Source organism: Elephantulus edwardii, unplaced genomic scaffold (genome assembly GCF_000299155.1).
Source record: "Elephantulus edwardii isolate Elephantulus edwardi_28Jun2011 unplaced genomic scaffold, EleEdw1.0 scaffold00077, whole genome shotgun sequence".
Classification (NCBI taxonomy): domain Eukaryota; kingdom Metazoa; phylum Chordata; class Mammalia; order Macroscelidea; family Macroscelididae; genus Elephantulus; species Elephantulus edwardii.
Window position 1 is genome coordinate 7,218,166 of NW_006399827.1, and position 26,744 is coordinate 7,244,909.

A 26,744-nucleotide genomic window follows, 5' to 3' on the forward strand; every position below is an offset into this window, starting at 1 on the left:
CTATAATTATATTTTATTAATTTTCATAAACATTTACAGAGATTTTGGGCTTCCACTCATTCATTGTTGCACTATTCTCTCTACCCTCCTCCCAGAGGCCTTGAACTTTAATGAACTTGGCTTTTTAGGTGTAGGCCTTAATCCCAGCATGCATTGAGAATGGGTGATTCTAAAGTGGCTTCTGTCTCTGAAAGGCTATTAATTTATGGCTGAAATATAATCTCCAATCTAGTGAATAAACTTGGAAAATGCCTTCAGGAATGGAGCTAACGAGGGACACAGCTGAGCAGAAGAGAGTGTTTCTCAATTGACTGAGCAGGTGGTTAGAACCAGGCACATGGGCCTTGAGAGTGAAGTGGGGATATAAAACCCCGAAACGGGTTGTCATAAAGAATCCCATGCCCAATAAAAGCAAAGACAGATGTTCCCATAAAGTTTTTGCTGTTTGTGTGGGGGTGTTTGTGGGATGGAGGGGAACTTCGTTCTGGGTGTGAAGTTGATTGGAAAAGCACTGCCGCATTTGACTATCCACATTGCCCTTTAACGACAGTCTTGCAATCCATTTATGGGGCTGGAATTATTTTTGCTAATGATTTTCATGGGAGGAGATGAAATGCAATGTGCACCAGCTGTAACTATATTTATCCCACAGCTGCCTTCCAGAGAAGGCGCCCCCAGACAGCAGCAATGTCCTGACTGTCAAAAGAGGCTCTTAGAGTTTCAAAGATGGCAGGGTCTCCATTCACTTCCTATTGCCGCTGTAACAAATTACCACAAACTTCGTGACTTCAAACAAAAGAAAAGGGTCTGGGATGATGAGCCCTTCTGACAATTGGTTTCCTTATCTTTCCGACTGACCATATTCCTTGGCTCTTCCTGTATCTTCAAAACCAGCATCTTGTTTACCTTCTGGTCTCTGTGTTTAAATTTATTTTGTTTCTCTCTGACTCTGATCCTGTTGCCTTCCCCAAGGGTCTTGGTAAATACCGTTTGAATAATCGAGAATAAACTCCCCCATGACAACGGCCTTATTAGTCACACCTGTAGTGTCCCTTTTGCCATGTAAAGGAACATAATAAATAGATTTTGAGGATTATGAAGTGGATGCCTTTGGAGGGTCATTATTTGTCTAACCAAAGGCCTTAAAAAAACAACTGATCCAAAGCATAAAAGTCTGAGGTCCCACAACTACCGTGTTTTCACATAGTAGTGTAAACATGATGTATTTTATTATATTTTAGTGTATTAAATTATGTGTCATTGATATATTTTTGTTAGCACAACTCCCTCACCCATTGTTTTCATAGGCATGCTATAGTAGCTTTTTTTAAAAAAAGTATTTTATTATTTTTGTGTGTGTGTACCATCAAATTGGATCTGATTTGTACAGGAGGAGATTTCCCCTCATTCTCCAGCAAAGCATCTGGTGGATTTGAACTACATACCTCTGGGATTGAAGGGCTGCTTCTTGCCAGTAGGCCACCAGAGCTCCCTAACTTTTTTGTGCATGTTACTGACTGCGACGTCATTCCCCCCCCTTTATTCAAGGATGTAAGATTAAGTCATTGTCTTAGGGCTGGCTGATTCAGTTTGGTTCTCTGCAGTGGACCCTCTCCATTCTGTCCTTAAGCTTCCCAAGCAGCCCCTCTCCCTGCAGGATTCCATCTCTGTTCTACAAACCACTTTTCAATACTCTGAACTAAGCCTTCATTACCTCAGTCAAGACAGGCCACTCGGGCAGTTGAAGCCAGAGAAATGCAGCTGTGTTTGTTAAACCCTATAGTCCGGCTGACTGGCTGCTGACATAGGTCTGTTTGAAAAGCTTTTCTTGCTAAATGTGCATTCTTAATACTAGAACGTCCGTAAATGCCATCATTTTGTTAGAATGCCATGTCTTTGAAAGATATTGATCGCTTTTACAATGATAGCTTGACACAAAAAATGATGAGAAATGGGAGTGCCAAGGAAGAAGATATACCTGTTTCTTCCCAGACTCTTGTCTTTATTGCTACCTCTACTCTTTTTCTCTCTCTGACTCTCTGGCCATTGTAGCTGTTTTGGGCATCAAGGTCACAGCCGCAAAGCCAATTGAAAAATGCTCAAAACTAGAAGGAGTAGAGCCACCAGGTGCTTATAAGCTTGATCCAATCAAACATATCCCATATTTTATAATGACTCATCTTAGCATGGAGTTAAAACAGTCCTTTAAAATTATTTTTTGCTTGCTCAATAATTGCCTATAACAATAATGTCTTAGAAGGTTGCATTTAGATAGAACTTGAGGTACCATCTGGCCAAGTTTTTTTATTGAATCTCAAATACAGTATCCACAGTCAACACTCTTGGTACAAGCAGCTAGGAAATCAAAAGATGAATTGCATTGGGAAAGGATGCTGTCAGAGACATCTCCAGAGTACTGAAGAGCAACGTTGTCAATCTGGAGACTGAAATGTGCCTAATCTAGGTCTTCACAATTATATGCTGTGCATCAGAAAGCTGGACAATGACTAGGGATGGCAGAAGAATTGATGCCTTTGAGCTGTGGTGTTGGAGAATAATACTGACTATACCATGGACTGCTATAAACATGTTCGTCCTGGATAGGGTGAAACCAGGCTGCTCCTTGGAGGCAAGGATTCTGAAGCTCCATCTGACATACTTTGGTTGGGCATGTTTCAAGGAGGGGACCAGTCCTTGGAGAGAGACGTCATGTTTGGGAGGGTGGAGGAACAGTGCAGGATAAGAAGGAAGACCCTTGATGAGATGGATTGATTTAGTGACTGAGGTAATGGGAGTAGATTTGTGAGAGAGAATAAGGTTGGCTTAGGATAGAGCAGTGTTCAGAGCTGTTGTACATAGGGTCGCTATAAGTCACAGGCATCTTGACAGCATGTAACAGCACAACATATAGTGTCTCTGACAAGCACTTGCTAGATTCTCCTGCTGCCTCAATTTCCCCCAACCATGATATGAAGAAGCAAAGACTGCTGTAAACAGACTGCTGTAAGTTTGCATCAAGCTCCTGAGGCGAGAGGCACATTGATGAAGCTGTGCTTTGTCTGCTAAGCTCATCCTCTCCACTGCTCTGCTCCCACTCTATCACGGGATGGCGAGCTCCTCCTTTATAACCATGTAAGGATAGAAGGAGAGTTGATGCCTTTGAGCTTTGGTGTTGGAGAAAAGTATTAAGGGTACCATGGACTGCTAAGAAACAAACAGATTCATCTTGGAGAGGGTTAAACTGGGCTGCTCCTTGGGGGCAAGGATTCTGAGGCCTTGTCTGACATACTTTGGTCATGTTGTAAGGAGAGACTCGTCCTTGAAGAAGGACATCATGCTTGGCAGGGTGGAGGGCAGATGCAGGAGGGGAAGGCCCTGTAGGAGATGGATTGATTCGGTGACTGGGGCAATCGGGATGAGTGTATCGGAGACAGTGCGAGGGCTGTTGTACATAGGGTCGCTATGAGTCGCAAGCAACTTGACGGCACATAACAACACCACCACCACCACAATTTAATGCCTTACTAGTGGGATGAGGTTGTTTTTTTTTCTCCAGAGCTCATCATACGATTGTCAAGCTTTTTCTCAGGCTGGGACACAAAGCAGAAGCTTGCTCTGCATGTCACAGGTGGATGAATGAGTGAATGGTTAGGTCATTTCAAAATGAGAGCATAGTTATGAAGGACTTGTGGGTCCCAGACCTCCCTGGAATACTGATCATTGTAAAGGCTGCTGATGCTGACTCATGGTGACCCTAAATGCATCGTCATGAAATACCATGTGGTCCATTCGCACAATTTTTACAATGTGTCAACCGTTCGTTGTCACACCATGCCAGTCCATTTCACTGAAGGTCCTCCTCTGGTTTTGATGACCCTCTACCAAGAAAAGTAGGAGAAGCCTATTTTTTATCTTCGTGAATTCAAAATTAGTATGCTGACTCCCTTTCCCCTTTGTTAACTTTCTTAAAAGAAGAAAATAAGACTAGAAATTGACATTGAAATTTATTCAAATAGTTGCTTTCCTTTGACACTGAACGTGACTAGAAGATTTTGCTTTAGATATTTGCACTCAGCACTGAACGCCATTTCTTTCTGTCCATCACATGAGCACGTTCTTCAGCTGCTGGTACATTAGGCTAATGATACAGAGCTGGCTTAACCAAGGGCAGAGTCAAGTTGCCAAACTCCTGTCTGGCATTGACTGGGGGCTAGGAAAATACTTCAGTCTCTGGTCTTGACAGCTCACAGGCTAGCACTATACATTTGCCAAGTGTCACGTTGTTTGAAAAGCTTCAGATCCTTTGCAGATACAGCAAGGTTGATTTTCACATCATTCCCACCTCATTAGGAAGCAGAACATTAGCTCAGGAATTGCTGAGTGTTCCAGGCAGCTCATGTAGGCTTGAAAAGTGCATGAAGCTGAGCTACATTCTTGTGGTGGTGGTGGTGGTGGTGGTGGTTTGGTGCCATCAAGTTGACTACAGTGCAGAATGACTGTATGAACAACAGCTCTGGACATTGCCCTGTCCTGCACCATCCTCACAAGCTCTCATATGCTAACACTCATCTTGACAGTCATTGGCAATCTATGTTTTGGAAGGTCTTCCTCTCTTTCTCTGATCCTTCACCTTTCCCAATATGATGTCTTTTTCCAAGGACTTGCCACTCCTGGCCACTTGTCTAAAGTAGGTGAGATGGCCTTTCACCATCCTCGCCTCCAAGAAAGACCCTGGTTGCCCTTCCTCCAAGATGATACTGCTTTCCAAGTAAAGTCTTAATGCTGACTATACAGAAAGGTCACAGGAAGGATAGACAAGGGGCAAGCAAATCTGACTTTTAAGAGATTATGGATGTAAGACTCAGAGACATCAGCCAGAACTACCAAGACTCAGACCAGGAAAATAGCACAGCAACCCCCAGGGATACTTTGCAAAACCTTGATTTCATGATTTCTATATTACTGCATTCACTGGGCCATTATGAGTCTTCATCCACTCCTGCCATCTGACAACAGCAGCATTTCACAGCTCCGCAGCCATCCTCCCAACCTAATTCTCCACTTTCTTTTCCTTTCCAGTTCCTTCTTTCTGGGGATTGGTGAACTCAGCTTGGAATCTCTGCTCTGTGGGGAAACGGCAGTCCCCAGTCAACATCGAGACCAGTCACATGATCTTCGACCCCTTTCTGATGCCCCTTCGCATCAACACCGGAGGAAGGAAGGTGAGCAGCCTGTGAAGTTGTGGAGAAGGGTGCATTTGGAAAGTTGTTCTTCCAGGCTTCGGTCTCAGCGATGAGATTGTCTTTCCACCCAGGGAAGCCACGGTCCTCGGGCTTACTGCCAACAAAAATAATTATATCTAAACTGTGCTTTTCCTCCCTGGCCAGCTGACCCTAGTGTTTCTAATTACTCTGCGGCCCCTGGGGGTTGCCCGAAGTCCTATCCCTTGGTATCCCGTGACGGTTAGAAAACTGACTTGCCTTTTCCCATGCATATCACGCTGAGGGGGGGAAAAAACCACTATTCTCAGAAGCCTCTTTACAGGGGCTTCTTTTAACCTCAACAAAGTGAAAGGGAAGGAAAAAAAATTTAACAGAAGTAAAATGAGACGTTTATCATCCTGGGAGGCAAAACAAACAAAAATCACCTTAGATGATTTATAAGAAAATCAATAATTAATTTTCCTCAGGCGTCTTGCTGGCTAAGGATGGCAGCTTCTGCACAGAAGTGCTGAGTTCTGCTTTGAGGTTCTCACCCCGAAGTGCCTCCTTGGCTCCGCTCCCCATCACAGTGTGACAGGGTAGTGTCCAGTGGGTCTTCTCTGCAACAAGGTTCATGTTTCTCTTACTGGCTCATTTCTCCTTGGGAGCCTTTTACTGTGGAGTTGACTGTGCACTGTGGGGAAGAAAAAATTTTATATGTATATATATATATATGGAAAATTGTATTTGAAGGTGATTTAGCTGTTGGGAACTCAAGAGGAATGGAAAATACTTTGTGTGTAAGAAATTGGGGTTAAAATTACTGACTGCTTTTGTGACTGCTGGTGGCTGATTCTCCAGGGCTTGGACTCATTTGGACTCTGTGCTTTCTTCCCTATTTACAGTCTATTGGCCATCATTGCCGTTGAGTTTATAATGTACTTCCCCCCCCTTCTGTTATATTGGAATGTTCTTTTACCATATGACTGTCAGGATAAAGAAATAAAAGATCGGGGAAGGGAAACGGGAAAACAGCCTGATGACTTATCCAAGAGTTGTTGGCGACGTAGATGCCGGGAATTGAGACAAGTTTTGAAAGATGCCGCATTGGCTTGGGATGATTTAGCTGTGAAGTATTTATATACTGCGTGTGAATATGGCCTGGGAATTGTTTTGTAGAACGATGCTATGCCAGTCATTTTGTTTATTGTTCTGATTCTATAGAAAACCTAGTGGAATAGTTGCTCCATCTGCAGTTATATTTCTAGAACCCATAAAAGGAACTTGATGTGGGTTATACAAGTACTTTTTCTCTAAAAAGATACATCATTTATTTAAAGCTAGGGGCATGCATGACCTCACTGGTCAGCATTTTAGAAGGGAAAGTTGTGCCTTTGACTAAATACTTAATCATGGTGGTTTTCTTCTTTAATCCCTGGGAGAGGATCATGGGCAGAAAAATGGTATTGGAAAATCTGAAGTGGAATGGAGTTCCTGAACTCCAGAAGTTACCTGAAAGGGGTTCAGCAGGACCAAAGCTCAGAGAACAAAGGGTGGTGGGAAGGTCAGAGCAGAGAAGCAGCCATGGCCAGAATGTGCCTGAGGCCGAGGATGGAGCTGATGCCAAGTGTAACAGCAAGCATCTGAAGGGTTTTAGGTAAAGGATATGATGGGAATTCCACAGGAAAAGTGCCACATTGATACGAATAACACATATTTAATTTTCATTCCCCAGCAGACGCACTTAGAGGAAAATGTTGATGTGAGAGGAAAGAGTATTCTCTCAAAGCCTTTAGCCCAAAAATGTAATGGGAAAAGCAAAACAAAACTGCGAAACAGCTTGGTGTTAAAAATCACTCATGCAATTCCCCTCCCCATTTATATTTCAAATGAGTGTTTTGTTTTCTTTTGTCCCATTCAGTAAACTGTACCTGATCCAAACCAATTTTGAAATGCACTGGAGTTTGGACTATTGGAAACATTTACTTTTGACAATGTAAACATTTATATCTGTTTATATTTGTGTTGTCAGCTGATTCAAGAGCTGAGAACTGCCTGATGGTTCCCTTTGCATTTGGGAAAGGTAGAAAATAAAGTGGGCACTGTGAGAGGATAAGCTAAGTGGTAGTGGAGTAATAGGGGCCCTGGGGGCACAAGTATTAATTGCCTAACTGCTGAGTACAAGGTCAGTGGTTCAACCCCACTAGCTTCTTTGTGCAAGGCGGACATACAGGTTTTCCTTTAAAGATCTACAGCTTTGGAAGCCTATGGGATAATCCTCCTCTGTCCTCCAAAGGTCATGTTGAGTTGCCGTCAGTTTGAAAGCAAAGCGATTGGGCTAATAGACAACAGCTGAATCATATTTGCAAGCTTTTCAAAGTGGTGTTTAATGAGTCACAGGCTTATTTTTGAAGGATTCACAAAACTCTTCTGAACTTAGTTTTGCCTTAAAGAAATGTGTATCTAACCTGAAAGACTTTAAAAAAAAAATTTGAGACTGGACAGCCTTGTAAAATCTGGGGAATGTTTTTAAGCCCAAGGTCAGCATGGTGTCATCATGTTCAACACGTCCCACTTACTAAATGTTTTAAGTCACAGTTTTATCCATGCATATTTTTCCTGCAAGTGTTTACAGGCACCTTCATCACAAATCCATGAAGCCTCTCTAGTCTAACCTGACGTGTGTTCCTGCATTTGTTGTAACATAGTTACCCGGCATAGGGCTCAAATGATAGATGAAGGGCTTCTCTGGGCTCAGACTAAAGTTAATCTAACCTGAACACAAGAACAACAAGAGTCATAATGATTAGATGATAAGCAAAATATAGTACATCTTGGAAATAATAGAGAAAATGTGTTTTCACTTGTGCGATGAGGTTTCTCTCACCTTTTAAGTTGCCTTGTCTGCGTGATGGCTTTTTGTAATGCTTTGTGCTTTTTTTATTCATGTGTGGGAGGATATCTTTTTACCTATCACTGCATATGTGACATGTAGGACTCTTAAAAACAAAATGTAAAATAATGATCTTTGTTTTTTTTCAAGTGACACTCTTTAAGGGTGAGCCACATATGGAAATAAGAATCCCAGTTTAAAACCAATCTTCTACCTTTATCCCCATTAGAGATACAGAGATAGAGAGAGATAGAGATAGAGATAGAGATAGAGATAGAGATATGTATGTATATATGTATATTATATATATGCGCGCACGCGCGCGCACACACACACACACACACACACACACACATACACACTTAAAAGCTAGGAACTCTGGTTGTCTAGTGGTAAGGAATTGCACAGCCAACCCAAAGAGCCTCGATTCAAATCCACCAGCCGCTCCGCAGGAAAGAGATCAGAATTCTCCTCCATGCCGCTTATTGCCTCTGAAAACTCACTGGAAGGACAGTAGTGAGTCTGTTATGCGTCAGTGGCACACAACTACCATTCATATATTTACAAGGAAAAACACAAAAGAACTAATCAGTGCACTCTAGGAAAACCTTCAGTCTCAGATCATTTATAGTTTGTGATTATGAGAATTTGGATTATGCTATCAACGGTATTTTGTCACCACTTCAAGACTGTTGTAAACGTCAAGACCACTGGGATCCATTGAACTTTTTCAAGTTCACACTCCTTTTTTCACTTTGTCTTTTTGCTTGAGCCATAGTGAGCGTATGTGGTGTGTTTATGTGTTAGTTTTAATGTGTTGATTGGATAATTAAGTGTTCTGATAATCTGAAAATGAAGAATCAGAGGAATAAAACTATTCCTTAAAAGATAACAATATTCTCATTTGATAGTTTTGAATATATTCATTCCTACAAATACTTGCCTGCAGCATTCTCTGCTGTGGGTAGGCCCCTAAGGACTTACAGGTGAAGAGATGAGCTTTGCTTTCATAGAGGAGATGGGGTACATAGATAGCCTCTTTACTGATTTCAAATATCTAAGAGAGGGAAAGAGATATACAAATCCAGTCTCAAACCCCAGCTGATTCCACTGTTTTAACAAATAGTTCTGGCTTCCTTCATCTTTTAGATCTTTCAAGAAAATGGCCATCTTAAGAATGAATCACATGAGAATTGTCCATGATGCATAAGATGTAAAAACTAGGATATAAAAGTAACAACTGATGGTTTCAATTTTGTTGGAAAAGTGCCATGCATAGAAAAGAAACTAGGATTAAGGATAATACTGTTTTCATTAGAGTTTTTAGATATTCTATAGTAGACTTGAATTAATTCAGTAATCTAGAAAAAAAATTCTTTTATTTTTAAATCTGTTTTTCCAAAAGAAATATTTTTTAAAAAACCACAACAAAACAACAGCCAAACTGTCACAACATGGCTTGTGAGTAATTTTACATTATGTGGAAAGAGAACCCGTGCAGGTATGATTATGTTAAGGATCGTGACTGTGAATATTATTCTGTAATATCCAGAGAGACCTGACGTAATCATTGTGCCCTAATAAGAAAGAATTGAAGACAGGAGAATCCAAAAGGTTATGTGAAAGTGGACAGGGGCTGACGTGATGTGAGCTCATGAGACAAAGCATGTGGCAACAGCTAGAAACACAACAAGTCAAGGAAACAAATGCTCTCCCAGAGCTCAAAGGGAAAATCTTTGTTAATAACTTTGATTTTAGGCTGATTTTAACTGATGTGGGGCTTCTAGCTTCTAGAATGTAAAATCATCGATTTTTGTTGACTTAGTCTTTGAGTTATGGTGCTAGAGAAGAGTTTTGAACATACCGCGGGCCACCAAGAAAACAAATAGGTCTGTCTTAGAGAAGGTGAAAGCAGGGTTCTCCTTGGAGGCTAGGATTTTGAAGCTCCATCTCATATACTTTGGGCATGTGGCCAGGAGGGTCCGGTCCTTGGATGAGACATCAGACTCGGAAGGATGGAAGGACAGCACAGGAGAGGAAGACTCAGGATGAGATGGATTGATACACAGTGACTGGGGCAGTGGAGGTTGGTATGTTGGAGTCAGTGAGAGGAGCTCGGGAAGAGTAGGATTCAGAGCCATTGTACAGAGGGTCTATGAGTCCCAGGCAACTTGATGGCACATAACAGCAACAACAATGCTCGTGTTTATCATTGTAATATTTTTCTCTTTAACTTGGGAATTCACCTTGTATCAATGTTTTGTGGTTTCATGGTTACTGTGAAGCTGAACACTGTGACACTGACGTGTCAAATGCAGTAATGGTTACCCATGGTGGACAGTGTTTGGTGTAGCTCCTGATTAAAACAAGCTTGGAAGCAGGAGTTGGTTTGCATCCACTTCCGAAATAGCTTGCCCATGAAAATCCTATGATGAAAACCCTAGGATGAGAGTTACACAAGTGTTCAAGTCTTTCATTCATTGGGTCACTATTAGGCGTCTATGACTCAATGGCACTTAACAACAACAACATCCATGTTTGCAGCCTCTGAATTTGCACTCATGCGACACAGCAGCAAAAGGAAATGAATACAATAGATATGGATGGAATGTTTTCTTTGCGAAATAATGACGACTACAGATCAAGAAGTTATTGTTACAACTCTTTGATGCCTTCATGAAATTACAGGTTGTTTTGTTCCCTTTCATAATGAGAAAAAAGGAAAGTGAGCTTAATACAGATTTGTTGCATCTTAAGTTTGTGAGAATGACTTTAGATGTCACCTAGAGTAATTTTGCACCCAGTACTTGAGTATTTAAATGTTTCCTATGTTTGAATCTGGGGGAGAAAGACGAGCCGTCTTCCCCAGTGCGATGGGAGCTTCAAGGGTACCCAGCACCTGCCTGCTTTGGGTCTCCTCTGAAGGCAGAGGAGGGTGGCCAGCCCACTTGCTCTGAATAAATAGCTTGTACTTACTCTCAAAAAAAAAAAAAAAAAAAAAAAAGGAAAAAAAATGTTTCCTACGGGAAACACCTTTTTGTTTTGTTTTCTAGGAAGTTTGAACTAATATTTTTTGTTTGTTTGTTTAGCTTGTAATGTTTGACCTCAGCTATAGGATATTTGTTAGACATAAATCTTTGGGCTACAACTGGTCTATAATAGAATAGAAGGCAAAAGTTCCAGCATTAGGTAAATTCTTGGTGAAAATAATTAATCTTAACTCAGTAGCAGGGAAATATAGGGGCAAAGAAAGAGAAGTCTTCAGTAGCCTTGGTGTCATCTCGAGCATCCCCAGTGCTTGAGAAACTCGAATGACATCGTGTTTAAGGAGAAATGCTGCTAACTCAAAGGCCTCTGGTGTTTCAAATTCACCAGAGATTCCAAGAAAGAGAAATGGATCATCTCTCCCTGTGTAATTACAGCCTTCGTAACCCAAGGATAGAAGGCTCAGCTGTGAGTCAGTTCTGACTTGATGGCAGAGGATGGAGAGAGAGTGGGTTCTTCGATTAAATGGCTGAGAAGAAGGTGGGTTTGTTTGGTTTGGTTTTTTGTTTTTTTTTTAGGTTTTCCCTAGTAGATGTTATATATACAAATTCTCAAGATAAGACTTTGCTGCGCTTATCATTAATCAGTTTCCCATTGGCTTCTGAATTTGTGGAGCTTGTATCCATGAGCTTACTATCAGAAAATAGATGGAATACATAAGTGGAATGAATTATAAAGACTTGGCAAAGGGAACAGTTATGGTCCTGAGGGTCACAAAGGGAAAGGATGTGGCTGCCAGAACCTAGAAAGAGGAGAGCTGTGGAAAGGACCACTTGCCTTTCCCTTCCGGTGAAGCAAGCTAGTTCGGTGTAAGCTGTAGCATTGGAGCTGGGGAAAGCAGACCCAACTCCACGCCTTCCTGCCCATCATTTGCTGATGTTCCCTCAGAAGAGAAGCTCTAGACCCAAGGAGCTTGTCCATTCAGTCCCTACAGACCAGCCTCCAGGCCAGAGAGCAGCACGAAGAAGAATCTGAAGTGCTTAATGGAAGGCATCCAACACGACGCTGTTGAGTTTTCAGTCACTTTTCTCATGAACCAAAAATGAGAAATAAAAAGCACCATTATCTACGGAATTAAATACATAACCTCACACTGTCATTTAGACCCTTGCAATCTGGCCCCAAAACTCCTTTCCAGAACCTTCTCTAGCTTATACTCTACATTTAAGCTTTACTCAGTGATAGTTTCATTCATGTTCTTGTTGTTGCAAATTCCCTTCTTCCCCTGTGACCAGTGCTGTGGCTGCTGCATACAGATACTCTGACCTTCAGCAACCCCAGCCTCTGCCTGTTAGTTAACATTCCTTCTTTATGGGGCCTGAGCTGCCTCCTCCTTCCCACCGCTCCTGACCCCCTGAGCTGGCTCTGGGTCTCTCCATTCAGCTTCTTACGAGCCCTCCTCATATTTCTTATAGGTCTTGTCCATTGATCTATAGCAGTTTCACTCGCCTTGCCCTCACTCAAGGATTAAGAGCTCATTAAGATAAATACGCTTTCATTCCCCCCCCCCGCCGCCTTATATTCCTAGGATTATATATGATAGTGTCAATTGATTTGAATTGAGCTAAAATTGTCCTTGATTACCAAGGAAAGTGTTTAAGTACAGTTACCCCATAGTTGCTATGAGAAAATGGGGAGAGTCCCATGACGGAAAGTAATTTTGCTATCAGCAGAATCGATCACTAGAACCAATCTTCACATATTGCGCTTTCCCTGAGATATGGTTGAAATAAGTTGAAAAGCCGTAAGGAATGTGATTTGCATCTGTGCTTAAAATTGTATCACTTTTCTCCTTTTGGAAAAATTACCTCCTAAGCTTGATAGCAAAAGTTAGTTGATCACAATTAATCATTTCCCATTCATAGTGTATCTGCTTGCATTAGATGTTCATGTTTTATATCTTCATGTGTGAGGCCTTTATAGTCTTTGTGTGTTTGTGTGGTGTATTTGGGATAAAAATGTAGAAATGCAGAAATTAAATGTGAAAAATGGAATATAAGTAACTGGCACAATGATGGGATAGATATTAAAGAAATTGTGTAATGATGAATTAGCAAATCAAGTGTTTTGGCAATAATTGTAAATGAGTAGCCAAAATTGATGAGGGAGGTAGAATGTGCTTCCTATGCACAATAAGCTTGTTGTTAGGTAACACCAAGCTGACGAGGATTCAAGACTGAAAAACAGGTTCCCAATCCTACACCATATTCATAATCTCAGATATGCTCAAACCCATCGTTATATTAATGTGTCAGTCCATCTCATCGAGGGCCTTCTTCTCTTATCTGACCCCCTCCACCTTTCCCATTGTGGGACCTTTTTCCCCCTGAGGACTGCCCCTTTGTCACAACACGTCCAAAGTCCGTGAGACAAAGTTTCACCCTCCTTGGTTCCAAGGAGCGACCTGGTTGCACTTCCTGTAGGATAGATTGGTCAGTTCTTTTGATAGCCCACGGCATGTTCAGTAGCCTTTGCCAACACTGCAACCTAAAAGCATTGAGTATTTTTTTTTGTCATATTTATTCATTGCCCAACTTCAGATGCATACAAAGCAACTGAAAGGACCATCGTTTAGATAAAGGAAAGTAAATAGGATGAAATGTCCTTTGCATGATGATATTTAATGGTCAGAGATTCTGACTCCACATAGGAGAGACTGGAAGGAAAAGTAAAGGTAGCTAGATCCATTTTATTATCCAAATAAGTTGCTGTGATACTGCTTTTTATTTGCTAACCTATGTCATACTCTTATAGGTGAGTTCTTTTCATTGATTTGAAAACAATTGACTGCTTAAACACCATGAGTCCTTTTATGCTGAAGTTCTGTGCAGTTTTAAATGTGTGAGTATGTGGGTGTTGATGTGTAGATTTCCAACCTGGAGTAGATCTTTAAAAGGTACTGAAGAAATGAATGTATGCCGTTCTTATATCTGCCCACTGGGTTAGAGAAAATTTGCAACTTGCCCTATTGATAATATCCTGTCTCAGAAGAAAGCCATACAAAATCTGTTTATTTCTATTTATTTCTAGATAACAATGAAATTGTTGATGATGTGTAATGGACGGTAACTCTGGAACAAATAGGAGATTTTATCTTAGGAACTGTGGTAGCCAAACAAAAAGAAATAATAACCTAAGTGATACCAGATATGGATAGTTAAGCCTTCAAAAGTAGATATTTTAAAAATAACATTGTTTAAAAAAAAAAAGAGATGATCTTAATGCCTCATAGGAGACAAGTCAAGAGGACCAGGAAGCCCTTAAATTGAAATGCTGTTAATGCAATTACAAAAGAAGAGGACCTCGTAGGAGCTGGAAGTACCGACGTGGCCGCACAGGAAGTTCTGTGAGAAGTTAAGTTTTTAAAGAACACTTAAAACATACGAGAAAATGAGGTTATAGCCCAGGATGACAAAAGAGGAGATAACTTGTTAAAATAGTTTTCGAAGGAATTAAAGCCAGAATGAGCTGAGTCATCCAGAAAATGGGAAAATCTTTTTAAAGTGACAATGAGAGAAGGAAGGAGCTCCATGACGATGCATACATACCTTCATTTGGGAGTAGATAGATGTGCATAGACAATTCACTGTAAGGTCTGAGTGCAAATTCTACTGTTGTGGTTGTTAATGTGCTGTTGAGTCGCCTGCGACTCATTGTGACCCTATGTATAATAGCTCTGAACTCTGTCTTATCCTGAGCCAGTCTCAGTCTCCCGTATGTCTGTTCCCATTACCCCAGTCACTGTGTCAGTCCATTTCATCCAGGGTCTTCCTTTCCTGCTTTGTCCCTCCACCCTTCAAACATGATGTCCTTCTCCAAGGACTGGTTCCTCCTGGCCACATGTCCAAAGTATGTAAGATGGTGCTTCAAAACCCTTGCCTCCAGAGAGCAAGTTAGTTTTCACCCTCTCCAGGACAGACCTGTTTGTTCTCTTGGCAGTCTAGGATTTGTTCAGTACTCTTCCCCAGCACAACTTGAAGGCATCAATTCTTCTTCTGTCATCCTTAGTCATTGTCCAGATTTCTAATGTATGGCAAGTAATTGTGAAGACCATGGCCTGGACCAGGCTGACCAGTTCCCAGTTGTATATGAGAGGCTTAACCTCTCTGAACCTGTGTTCTTATCTGTAGGAAAGGAAATCATAATATTACCAGCCTCATTGTGGTGGAGGATAGTTTGTAAAATAAGGCATATATTTAAAAAAAAAAATACTAAGTTGATTACAATTCATGGCAGCACCGAGTGTGTCAGAATGGAACGATGCTCCAAAAGGTGTTTAATAAAGTCTCTCTCAGGGAGGAGTGATAGGGAATGGCAAAGGACACACTGACAAAGGAGATTAATCAGAACTGGCTTTGACAAGCACTGTGGCAAATGGACAATTAAAACAGACTTTCAAGGGGGGGAAGAAGAACAAACTGGGGAGGAGGGTAGAGAAAATAGTGCAACAATGAATGAATGAAAACCCAAAATCTCTGTAAATGTTCATTAAAATTAATAAAATTTAATAATTTTTTTAAAAAGGTGTTTAATGTGAATTGTCAGAAATGCATTTCCAGAGCTTTTTCTCAGGGCGGGAGGGGCTTGATGGACTCAAACCTCTAACTTTAGGTTAGTAACCAAGCACATTAACTGTTTCCACCACCCAAAGACTCCACAGCGCATATTAGATAGATTATGATGCAAGTTAGTAAGCTAGTGATTGGCAGAGAGGAACATGCTAACAATTTTTAGCTATCGTCAGAGATGTTCTTCTTACTTGACAAGATCTTGCTGGTCTGTATAGCACACTGTCTTTCTAACCAGAGATGTTCTTGCTGTTTGTCAAAAGATACAATATAATTCCCACTTCAGTTTTCTGTGTCAAAGAGTTTCATGGTCAAATAGAATCACCTCTGAAGTAGGAAGTGATAGCAAGAGTGGTCTGACCAGCACTTTAAGCTAAAGAGCTCTGACTCAAGAGTGTATCACTGAAGGAGAGTTTTTAAAAACAGGGACATTCTGCATCCTGCTATGGTTGGGTGACATTTACTTGATTTTCTGCAATAGTCACCCCGTGTGACACACCGCCCTGTGAAGTGTGTGAGGCTGTGGTATTTATTGGAGCTAATCACCAGGTCTTTCTCCTGTAGAGCTGCTGAATGGATTCGAACTGGCAAACTTATGGTTAGCAGCTTAGTGCTTACGTACTGTTCTACCAGGATGTCCTAACCAAAACCAAACCCAAGCCGACTGGAATAGAGATGATTCCCACTTACATTCTGAATCCTCCTAAAGGATGAGTCAGGAAGCACGTGAGAGTATCAAAACCTCTGTGGTGGTTTTTTGGTGGATGTGATTGTCAGTCATATAACATTTCCACAATCAACACCACTGGTACCAGCAGTCAAGAGATCAGGGGATGTATTTCATTGAGAAAGTCTGTTGTCAAGGACCTCTCCAAAGTCCTGAAGAGCAGTGATGTCAGTCTCAAGATCAAGGTACACCTGATTCAAGCCATAGTCTTTATAGTCACCTGCTGTGTGTCTGAAGGCTAGATAATGAATAAAGATGATAGAAGAAATGCCTTTGGAGTGGAAACAACCTAAGTGCCCATCAATAAACGAATGGATAGAGAAGCTGTGGTATATTCACACAGTGGAATACTACGCTGCATTGAAAAACAATGAACTCAGGCAATATTATTCAAAATGGGTGACTCTGGAGGACATTATGCTGAGTGAAGTATCTCAGTCACAAAAGGACAAATACTCCATGGTGCCACTGTTGTAAAACAGGACTGACCTTGGAGTTGGGGAGAGACTGAGAAAGATGGGTTCAATAAAGTATACTGTGTTGAAACAGATGAGGAAAAAAACTGTTTAAAAGGGGTATGTGATTAGATATATTTGTCATGACAGGAGTCTAGAGTGAGGGCTACATGGTGGAGTGGACCTGGTGGAGGGTTTGTAAAACAATAAAAGAATTTGTCTTTTACTTTTCCAAGAAGGTAGTGTACTAGGGGGGGAGGGTTGGGAAGGGAGAAAAGTGCAACAATGAATGAATGGAAATCCAAAGTCTCTGTAAATTTTACTGAAATTAATAATAAATTTAATTTTTTAAAAAAAAAAGATGCAACAACAATAGGAAAGACTGTGAGAGTGGTGACAGATTGGAGAGAATTTTATTCTGTTGTACAGTGGGTCACTGTGGGTTTTTTTTTTTAAATTCTTTTTATTATTATTATTTTGTGGGTGTGTACCGTCAAATCAGATCTGACTGGTACAGGAGGAAATTGTCCCTCCTTCTCCTGCAGAGCATCTGGTGGATTCGAACCAGGCACCTCTGGGATTGCAGTGCAAGGTCACTATGGGTTTTTAACTTTTCATTTATCATTTTACTTTCTAAAATGTCCACATTAAAAAAGTTTTAACTACCAAAAAAAAAAATAAAAAGAAATTCCTTTGAGTTGTGGTGTTGGAGGAAAGTACTGAATAGCCCGTGGAGCACCAAGAAAGCAGACAGACATATCTTTGAGAAGTGCAGCCAGAGCGCTCCTTAGGAGGCAACGATGGTGAAGCTTCGTCTCACGTACTTTCAGCATGTTGTTAGGAGCGGCTGTTGGAAAAAGCATCATCCCTGAAAAGGCGGAGGTCAGCAAAAGAGAGGAGGACTCTCAGCACGATGGATTGACGCAGTAAGGGGCTGGGTGGAGTATACTGTGAGAATACTACATGTAAAAATAAATAAAAAAGGTAGAGCCAATGAATGGATCATAAAATCAGTAGGAATGCATAGCATGGGGAAACCACTAAGGCACAAACTGGTTTCAGTTCCATAGCATATAAGATGCTATGTCCATGATAAGTCAAGTCTTAGTTCTGCAATACTTTTCACAGAAAAAGATGGTCTCTCAATTATTACAGCCAGTTTCCTCAGTGCTGATTATAAGGTTGGCAAATGAAAGGTTATTGACCAAGTGAAGTACAGGAAAGAGGATCAAGGTTGTGACGGGGGAAGTGAAAATGTGTGCTTTTCAATTCTGTCTCTCTAGTTGAAAGGACAATATTTTCAAGATCTTACAGCTGCCTTCTGATTGCCTGTTCTCCATCCCATGCAGCCACAGACACAGAGAACTAGCCCTGGTTTCTCGGAGCCAGGTGCTTGGATGAAAACTTTAATTCAAAATAAGAATTAAAGCTGTGTGAAAATCGAACGGCCACCATGTGTTTCATTGAAATGTCTTGCACAAAAGAGTCCTGATAAGCAATGATAGACACTTGAGATTATAAGAATGCAGTCCATGGTCATAAGACAGCCTGGCCTTGACCTGAAAACTTCTTTCAACTTGGAAACTCTTTGATTCCAAAGTAGGAACAGTCACTGTGCCAGACACCTGGAATACATTTGCTTGAGGCTAGCCCTGGAATGAAGGTTTAATTGGCATATCTCCAGTATAAGGTGCCAGCAAGCCATTTCCAACTTGACGGCACCTTTCTGTGAGAGTAGAACTGTCCTCCATTGAGTTTTCTGTGGTTGATTTTTCTGACATACATCACCAGACCTTTGTTCTAATATGGATTCAAACCTCCAGTCTTTTAGTTAGTAACTGACAGTGTTAACTGTTCCCATCACTCAGGGACTTCTGACTGAAATGTAAGTCTTCCTCTTGGCAAGCTCACTTTAAAGCACTGGGGTTGATTTAGGCTAAACTTAGATTTTCCTCGACCTGTCGAACTTGTTGCTCAAAGTTTTGGACATAGGACTCTTTCTTGGAGAGTGTTTTACTCTTTAATAACTGTAATGGAGGGGTCAGGGCAAAATGAGTAATGAAAAAAGCACTTTTATTAAAGGTAAAGAAATGATTGGTTTTTGTTGTTGGATGTCATTGCCTGGACTATCACTTTTGACAACCTCATGAACCATGGATGTGAAGCCTGCCCTGTCTGTGTCATCTTCATCATCTGGACTATACTTGAACCCATTGTTACAGTCATGTTAATCCCACTCGTTGAGAGTCTGTCCCTCCTTCACTGAGCCTCTTCTTTCCAAGCATAATGTCCTTATCCAAGGACTGTCCTGTCCTAACAACATACCCCAAAGGATGTGAGATGAAGTTTCACTATCCTAAGGAGCACCATCTCTAAGACCTATTTCTTTGTTCTTTTGGCAGTCCAAGGGGCTTTCAGAACTCCTTCCCAACACCACAACTCAAAGGCACTGATTGTTCTTCTGCCATCCTTCCTCATTTTCCAGCTTTCAGATGCATTTCAAGTAGTTGAAAAGGCCATGGTTTTGGTCAGCCACACCTTAGCCTTTAAACTGACATCATTGTTCTTCAGCACTTCGGAGAGGTCCCTGACAGCTGAATTTCCCAATATAATATTATGTCTCTTGAATTCTTGACTGCTGGTACCAAAGAGTGTTGATTGTGGATCCAATTAAGATGAAATTTTCAATAATTTCTCTCTTCTCCATCTATCACAATGCTGCCCGTTAGCCCAGAGGTGAGAATTTTTGTTTTCTTAATGTTGAGATGTGATCTGTATTGATGACTGTAGTCTTTGATCATCTGCAGCAAGTGTTTCAAGTCCTCCTCACTTTCAGCAGGCAAGGCTGGGTTGCTTTTCACTAACACAGGGTTTTAATGAGTCTTCCTTCAATCCTGATGCCACTTTTTTTTTTTCTTAAAGTAGAGCTTCTCGAATGATTTATTCAGCATACAGATTAAAAAGGTATGGAGAAAGGATACAGTCCTAACTCACACCTTTCTTGATTTTAAACCATGCAGTGTTTCCTTTCTCATTTTGGACAGTAACATCTTGGTCAAGTCATAGGATTCTCATGAACACAATTAAGTGTTCTGGGATTCCCACCCTTCTCAATGTTAGTCATATTTTGATATGATCCACACAGTCAGATGTGTTTGTACAGCCAATAAAATATAGATATATATCCTCTGACATTTTCTGCTTTTAGCCAAGCTCCATCTGACATTAGCAAGGATATCGCTCATGGCACGACCACTTTAAAAAGTAATTGTGTTTATGCTTTGAGCAAGACTTTTTTTGCAAAGAAGGGTTTAGTGTTTCATTTATGGAAGACAGACAAGTCACAAAAGACCAAGCTGCTGTATGTTAAATTCTCACCTGGGAAATAGATTCAGAAGCAGAGCGCTCAGTTGTGTGCACCAGGTTCCTGTGCCCATTCCTGAGCTCAGATTCGGTTTGCGGATCACTGCACGTCGTCTTGGCAGCAGCCCCTTTATAATGTTACCTCTTGACATGGCCCAGAAAATCGATGCCAAGTCATTAGGCAGGTCTCTCATGGAAACACCTGGGTGCTGGCTTTAGGATTTTACAAACATATCCAATCTTCTAATTCTTTACTCTTCCGGTGAATGCTGCAGAAGGCTTTTTCTTTTTCCTTTTCTCTCGCTGCCTATTTGTCTCCCTTGCCTTCACTGATCTCTTTCTCCTCTTCTTCCATCTGTCTCCAGTCCTCTCTCCCTCCCACCTTTCCCCTATCACTCCTTCCTCTCTTCTTGCTCTCATCTTCCCTTCTAGTTCCGAATACCTGTGACCGGAAACCTCTGCCTTGTCTCTTCTGCTTCAGGAGTGAAATAGATTTTCCTATTTCATTGAACATTTTAACTAACCACAGAAAGATTGACAGTTCTGTGATTTTGGTGACAAATGCAAATTACAAAAAATTCAACTTGTCCCTTCATAGCTATAATACTTCCTTATCGTGGGGAATCCATGAGGTTGACAGGATTCAGAACCACAGAAAGACTAGCGCTGAAATGTCTTCTATCCTTTTTGTAAGTGACTATAGTGTTCTATTTTTTTGAATTGTTACTGTTGTTGGTTTTGGGTGCTGTCAAGTCATTTACAATTCCTCAGGACCTATAATAGAGTTGTTATTGTTGTTGTTATGGACCATAAGTCAGACTCAACTCATAGCTGACCGTCCAGAGGGTTCTCAGATGAGGCTGTGAATCTCATGGGAGGAGATTAGTCATCTTTCTCCCATAGAACACCTGGTAGATTTGAACTGAGTGCCTTTGGGTTGGCAGAACAACTGCTTACCACTGAGCCGTCAGAGCTGAGCTATAAGGTTCCCTAGGATGTAGTCCTTATGGGAACAGACCACTAGACCTTGACTCCTGTGGAACCACTGATGGGTTCACACTGCTAACCTTTCCTTTGTCAGCCAAGCATTTTTCTACTGTACATACTAGGGCTTCTCAAGAGAGAGTGTGGGGAGGATTAACCCCAAACGCTGAATGAATTCACAGGTGAATTTCTAGATGGAAGAAAGGCCTCCAGGGACATCATGAGTTATATACCTGTCACATAGCACCGTCTTCTTTTCCTGATTACGTGATGCTGTAGAACTAATGAGTATTTATGAATTAACTCTCTCTTTTAAAATAGACACCACTATGTCTTATTCACATGCACTGCGTGCAGCTCAGCTGTCTGGCTGTCCATATACAGAGCAAGGAGCAGAGGACGAAGGGAAAAACCATGACCCAGTTTTTACAGACTTCTCTCCAGCTGCCTTCATCTCTCAAGCAGCCCAGTACCAGTGGCTTCATCACAATGAAAATAACAAATACAGAGCATCTGGGCAACATAACTGATAGTCACATGCCCAAGAGAAGAGTTTTTTAATTTTATTTTTTGCATGAAAACCAGGATAGATACGCATTCTCTACAAGAAGACACTGAAATAGGCAGTCTACTGCTTGTAAGTCTGATCTTAGTAGATCAGAAGAACAGCGGTTCAAGTCCTCCAGCCACTCCATGGGAAAAGAATGGTAATCTCTATGATTTCGCCAGTCAGTCAGAATGTACATTCTGGCAACTTGTTTAGTGGACTACGAATTTTCTTGTGAAGATTTACTGTCATATTGATAACAATTGTCTTGATTTTTCATAAAGGTTTAAACATATTTTTTAATGGCTCTTACATTCAGCATCTTAGGATCTGAGGGTTTATTCTTTTGTTTTATTCTGTGTTGTATCTAAGATCCAAGTAATGTTTAAATTGGCTTGTTCAGTTTAACCTCTTCATCGTTCATATCACCCTCTCAGTAAACCTGGTGTTTACTCCATATGGAGACAGTTTTATTTTGTGAATGATTATCATTGCCCACTTAATGTTAAGGAAGATAATTCATTCTCTCTCTCTCTCTCTCTCTCTCTCTCTTTCATTCACATTTTCATCAGATGTGACGCTTAGCGGATTGTTAGCCAATCCTGGCCTTTAGGCTTAAAACATACACACTTTAACATGCACACAAAACATGTCCACATAGGCCATGATATAATGAAGATGCATGTGTCCTTTGCAATAGAAGTTCATAATTGTTTCATGTGACATTTGCAACAGAAGCCTGTTAGATGAACATTATCATTTGCCTACTGTCAATCCAAAGGCACACGGTTCAAATCTACCAGCTGCTCCACAAGAGAAAGATGGACTCTCTCCTGTCTCTGAAAATCCGCTGAAGGGTCATCTCTGAGTCAGTCCCAACTCAGCAGTACACAACAACAACAACAATGACAACAACAACTGCCTGAAAAATATATTTTCTTTTCCTACCTTCATCTTACACAGTCACCTCACCTACCATCTGAAGAGCAGAGAAGTTACACATTTTCATTCTCCTCTGTGATGTTCAGAAAATATTTCTTTTCTCTTAGTTGAGAGAGAGAGAGAGACCTTCACTTTTTAACTAGGTAGCTATTCTCACTATGGGCAAAATGTATTACTTGTGTTGAGATGAAGAAATTGAATACATGTTATTTATAGTAGGTTGCTATTTAATGCTTATTTGCTCGGTAGAATTGAATATAGAATCCGTTCACTGTTTGCTAACTCCCAATTTATTCTAAGCTGGCAGAAATATTACAGGCTAAGGTGCTGGCAAAATTATTAGCATCAAAATAAATTTTGTGTCATTTTTTCCAAATCTGATGTCTCCTACAGGCAACAAGTTCTAAAGAGAACTTGAGATGGGACAGCTTTTACAACAACGTGGAGAAGGCATGTTCCCAGGTGAAAGCCGTAGAGAAATGAAGGAAATGGGGCAGTGGGGACAAAGTTTCATTTCAACCCAATCTCAAAAAGGTATTGCGAACATGACACAGCCCCATGGTGCCATCTGCCTTGGAAGAAGGGATTCTGCCTTTTGTACCAACTTGTGCTGCCAACCCAAAGGTGGGCAGTTTGAATCCACCAATGGCTCCTATGGAGAAAAATGCACAGCTCCTCCTGTATGATTTACAGCCTCTGAAAAGGCACTAGTCGAATCTGTTCCAACGCAATGATACAGTAGAGGGAGCTCTGGTGGCACAGTTAAACCAACCAAAATGTTATGGCCTGCAGACCTCAGTGTTGGCCATTTGAACCCACCAGCAGGAGATAAGTGAGGCACTCGACTTCTGTCAAGATTTACAGACTTGAAACCCCTGTGGGACAATGCTGTGCTGTCCTGCAGGGTCACTATGCATCAGAAGTCATTACGTGAGAATGTGATTGCACTCCAGCTTTCAACATCCTACTGTGTGCATTTCTGTCAGTACCTGATGTTGGGGACATCAAGTCAGTGGCTTGAAATCCGTCATCAGAGGAGTGTATGTTGGGTGCTTTTGAGTCAGATTCCACCTTTAGCTAAACCTTCAGGGCCTTTTCAGAGGCGGTCCAACTCAGGGGAGGAGACTACCCGTCTTTCTCCTGTGGAGCATCTAGTGGATTCAAACTGTGTGCCTTTGCTCAGCTTCTAACCACTAGGCCACCAGAGCTCCATAGGAGTGTTTACACCACCAAAATCTGCACATTGTAAAAGTCAGAGTCTTTTTTTAATAGTTACTATTATTTGTTTGTTTTCTCCCAGAGACGTATTTGGCAGCATAAATTGCATCTACCCACATGGACTGCACACTTGAAGAGTCAATAGGATGCTTGATTAAAGATGCCCTCTTTCAACTATCATATGAGTTCCCTGTGCCACACTAGTTTTATCGCTTCTCTTGTTGGCCAAGGGCAATTTCCAGATATTGCTGTGAATTGGTAACATCTGGGGCCTTGTCTAACTGGTGCAGACAAAGGATCCAGGTGGGTCAGCAATAGCATCAATCACTACAGGTGCTTAAGGAAAAGATTTATGAGGGGGTGAGGAACTTCTGTTTACCAGAAAACCAGTCCCATTGTCTTCAAGTTGACTCTTAACACACAGGGATCCTCTAGGGCAGAATAGACCTCCCCCTGCAGGACTCACAAGACTGTAATCTTAAAAAAAAAAAGAATTGTCTGCCACCACTTCCCCCCATGGAGTAGCTTGTGGGTCAGACTGTTGACCTTTTCGTTAACAGCCAAGTGCCAAATCCACTGCACCTTGGAGAGATGAAAACATTTGAAAATTGGTGGTAGCGAGAGTTGAAAAACATAATACCTGTAAATAATACCATTGGATTGTGCCCTTAAAAATGCTTAAAATTGTAACTGTTTTGATAGATACATCTGATTAAAAGAAAATTACTTATCTGACACAAATATTCATATTGGAAATGACACCAGGGATCATGACATTTTCACTGAGCCATCTCTGTTCTCAATGAGTTCAAAATTACTTCATGAAAGACGAGGTGGGTGTAACCCTGTGGAAGTGATTGTGTGGGATGCTGTCTTTTCTAGTCTTCATCCTTAGTCCTCTTTGTTGTCTGTCTTCTGTCCAAAGCTGAGGAGGGAGGCCATCTGTACTGAAAGGGCAGGAGAAGTGGGTTTGACAGGGCTGAAAGGAGGGAGTCACCATTCAGAGGTCTGAGAGTGGAACCCCTCAGGGCTGAGGGAGAAGAGTTATCATCCCAGTGGGCTTGGAACACAAAGCTGAGGCCCAAAAGCCCTCTACTCTGACTCCAGAGAATATGGCCGCCATTCAGAGTCTACAGGGAATGGGCCTTGCCCAGATACATGGTCCCAAAGAATTGAAAACTGTTTTCAGGCCTTAAGAGGTAATGCAAGTTGTTCTGCTGTGTTTTGGTCTGACTTGGTACCTGCTATCTTCTCTTTCACTCAAATGCCTCCCATCTAGAATGGAAATGTCTACCTGGTGCCTATTCTACCACTCTTCTTGGAAAACAGATAACTAAATTGTATCTAAATTGCATATGTTAGCATATGAAGGGAAATTTTGCCTAGGGTTGTAATATGCATATACTTTTACCCACTTTTTATTTAGATGATTCAGAAAATGGGAGTTTGGATTCAGAGATGATTAAAGACTTTGGGGATGATGTTATGATACAGATATAGTTTATACATGTCAACTACTTGGATTTGAGGGAAATCAAAAAGTGGGCTGTTGTAAATGAAATCATGCTATGTGTTTTAAGTCCTAAATCTATGCCTGTGGCTGTAAACCCATTTGGAAATCGATTGTTATGTTAATGAGACAGAATTAGTTTGAGTCTCTTGTAAGGTATGAAAGAGTTCAAAGGAGCAAAGGAAACAGAAATGGAGGAAAGGGAGCCACCTGCAGAAAAACAATTCAGGAGCGAAAACTCAGATGAAACCAGGACCTTCCTCCAGAGCACAGTGAGAAAAAGCTTTCCCCTAGAGAGTCCTCTAAATTCAGACATCTAGTTCCTAAACAGTGAGGAAATCAGTTTATGTCTGCTCAAGTTATCCACTTATGGCATATCTCTTATAGCAATGTCATATAACTAAGGCGTGAGGAAACAGGAAAGAGGTTTTAGGGGTTTCCAAGAAAGCTATTCTTGGGCTGTGCACTGCCTTTTAATGATTATTTCATAGTTTCTGAATCTAAAAATGTAAGGGTGGGTTTTAAAAAAAAATCTGAATAGGAGTGTGGAAACAGCCTTGTGCCAGGCAGTTTTGAGTTCGTGCTGTTCAATCAATTCGAAGTATTACTAGCATTTTTCTCAAGAGTGTAATATACGACAACTGCCAAGCTTTCCTTTTGCGATTACAAAAAGGACAGATAGTGGAGTGAGCCATATTTCAGCACTGCAGGGATATAAAAAATGAACTGCTAAAAACAGCCCAGGAGGAATGAATAGCAATAAGACATCAATGTCATCTGTATACTGATTTGTGATGAATTTCCAAAAGGCTTAATGGCATGATGCTATGATATATAGGGGCTTCCTGAAAGTTAATAACGGTAAGTTACCCAGTTGGAGGAAAGTAATAGGAGAAAGCAAGTGATCACAGATAATGTGTAAATAACTCACTTCACTAATAAAGTCAGACTGTACTGTGTGTTCCATGTTGTTGCCCTCTGTGATTAGAAATGTAAAATTAAAAGGATGTTGAAGACACGGGAAAGTCAGATGTCACCCAAGCACCTGTAATTATGCATTTGACAAGCCCTTTCATTTGCCTTTCAACGAGGTAGAACCAATGTAACTGAAGGGACAAGTGCAAGCTCTGATCACCTTTCAGAGGTGAATTGATGATTGTCACCGCCCTCTAATGCAAGTGGTCAAGTGGAAGCCACAAAATCCGTTTGGGATACAGTTGTCCTTGCGAGATATCATGTGGCCTGGTATTTCTTACATGGTTTGCGTGCTTAAAACATCAACAGATTATGA

The 26,744-nt window shown here is 41.1% G+C and overlaps 1 protein-coding gene across 2 annotated transcripts in view; it reads left to right on the top strand.

Moving 5' to 3' along the window:
• Positions 1-26,744, top strand: part of CA10 (carbonic anhydrase X) — a 675,672-nt gene that overhangs the window by 293,042 nt on the left and 355,886 nt on the right. For both annotated transcript variants that reach the window (XM_006889272.1, XM_006889271.1), the window contains one exon: positions 5,080-5,222. In XM_006889272.1, the coding sequence (XP_006889334.1) occupies positions 5,080-5,222 (143 nt within the window). The remainder of the gene's footprint in view (positions 1-5,079; positions 5,223-26,744) is intronic.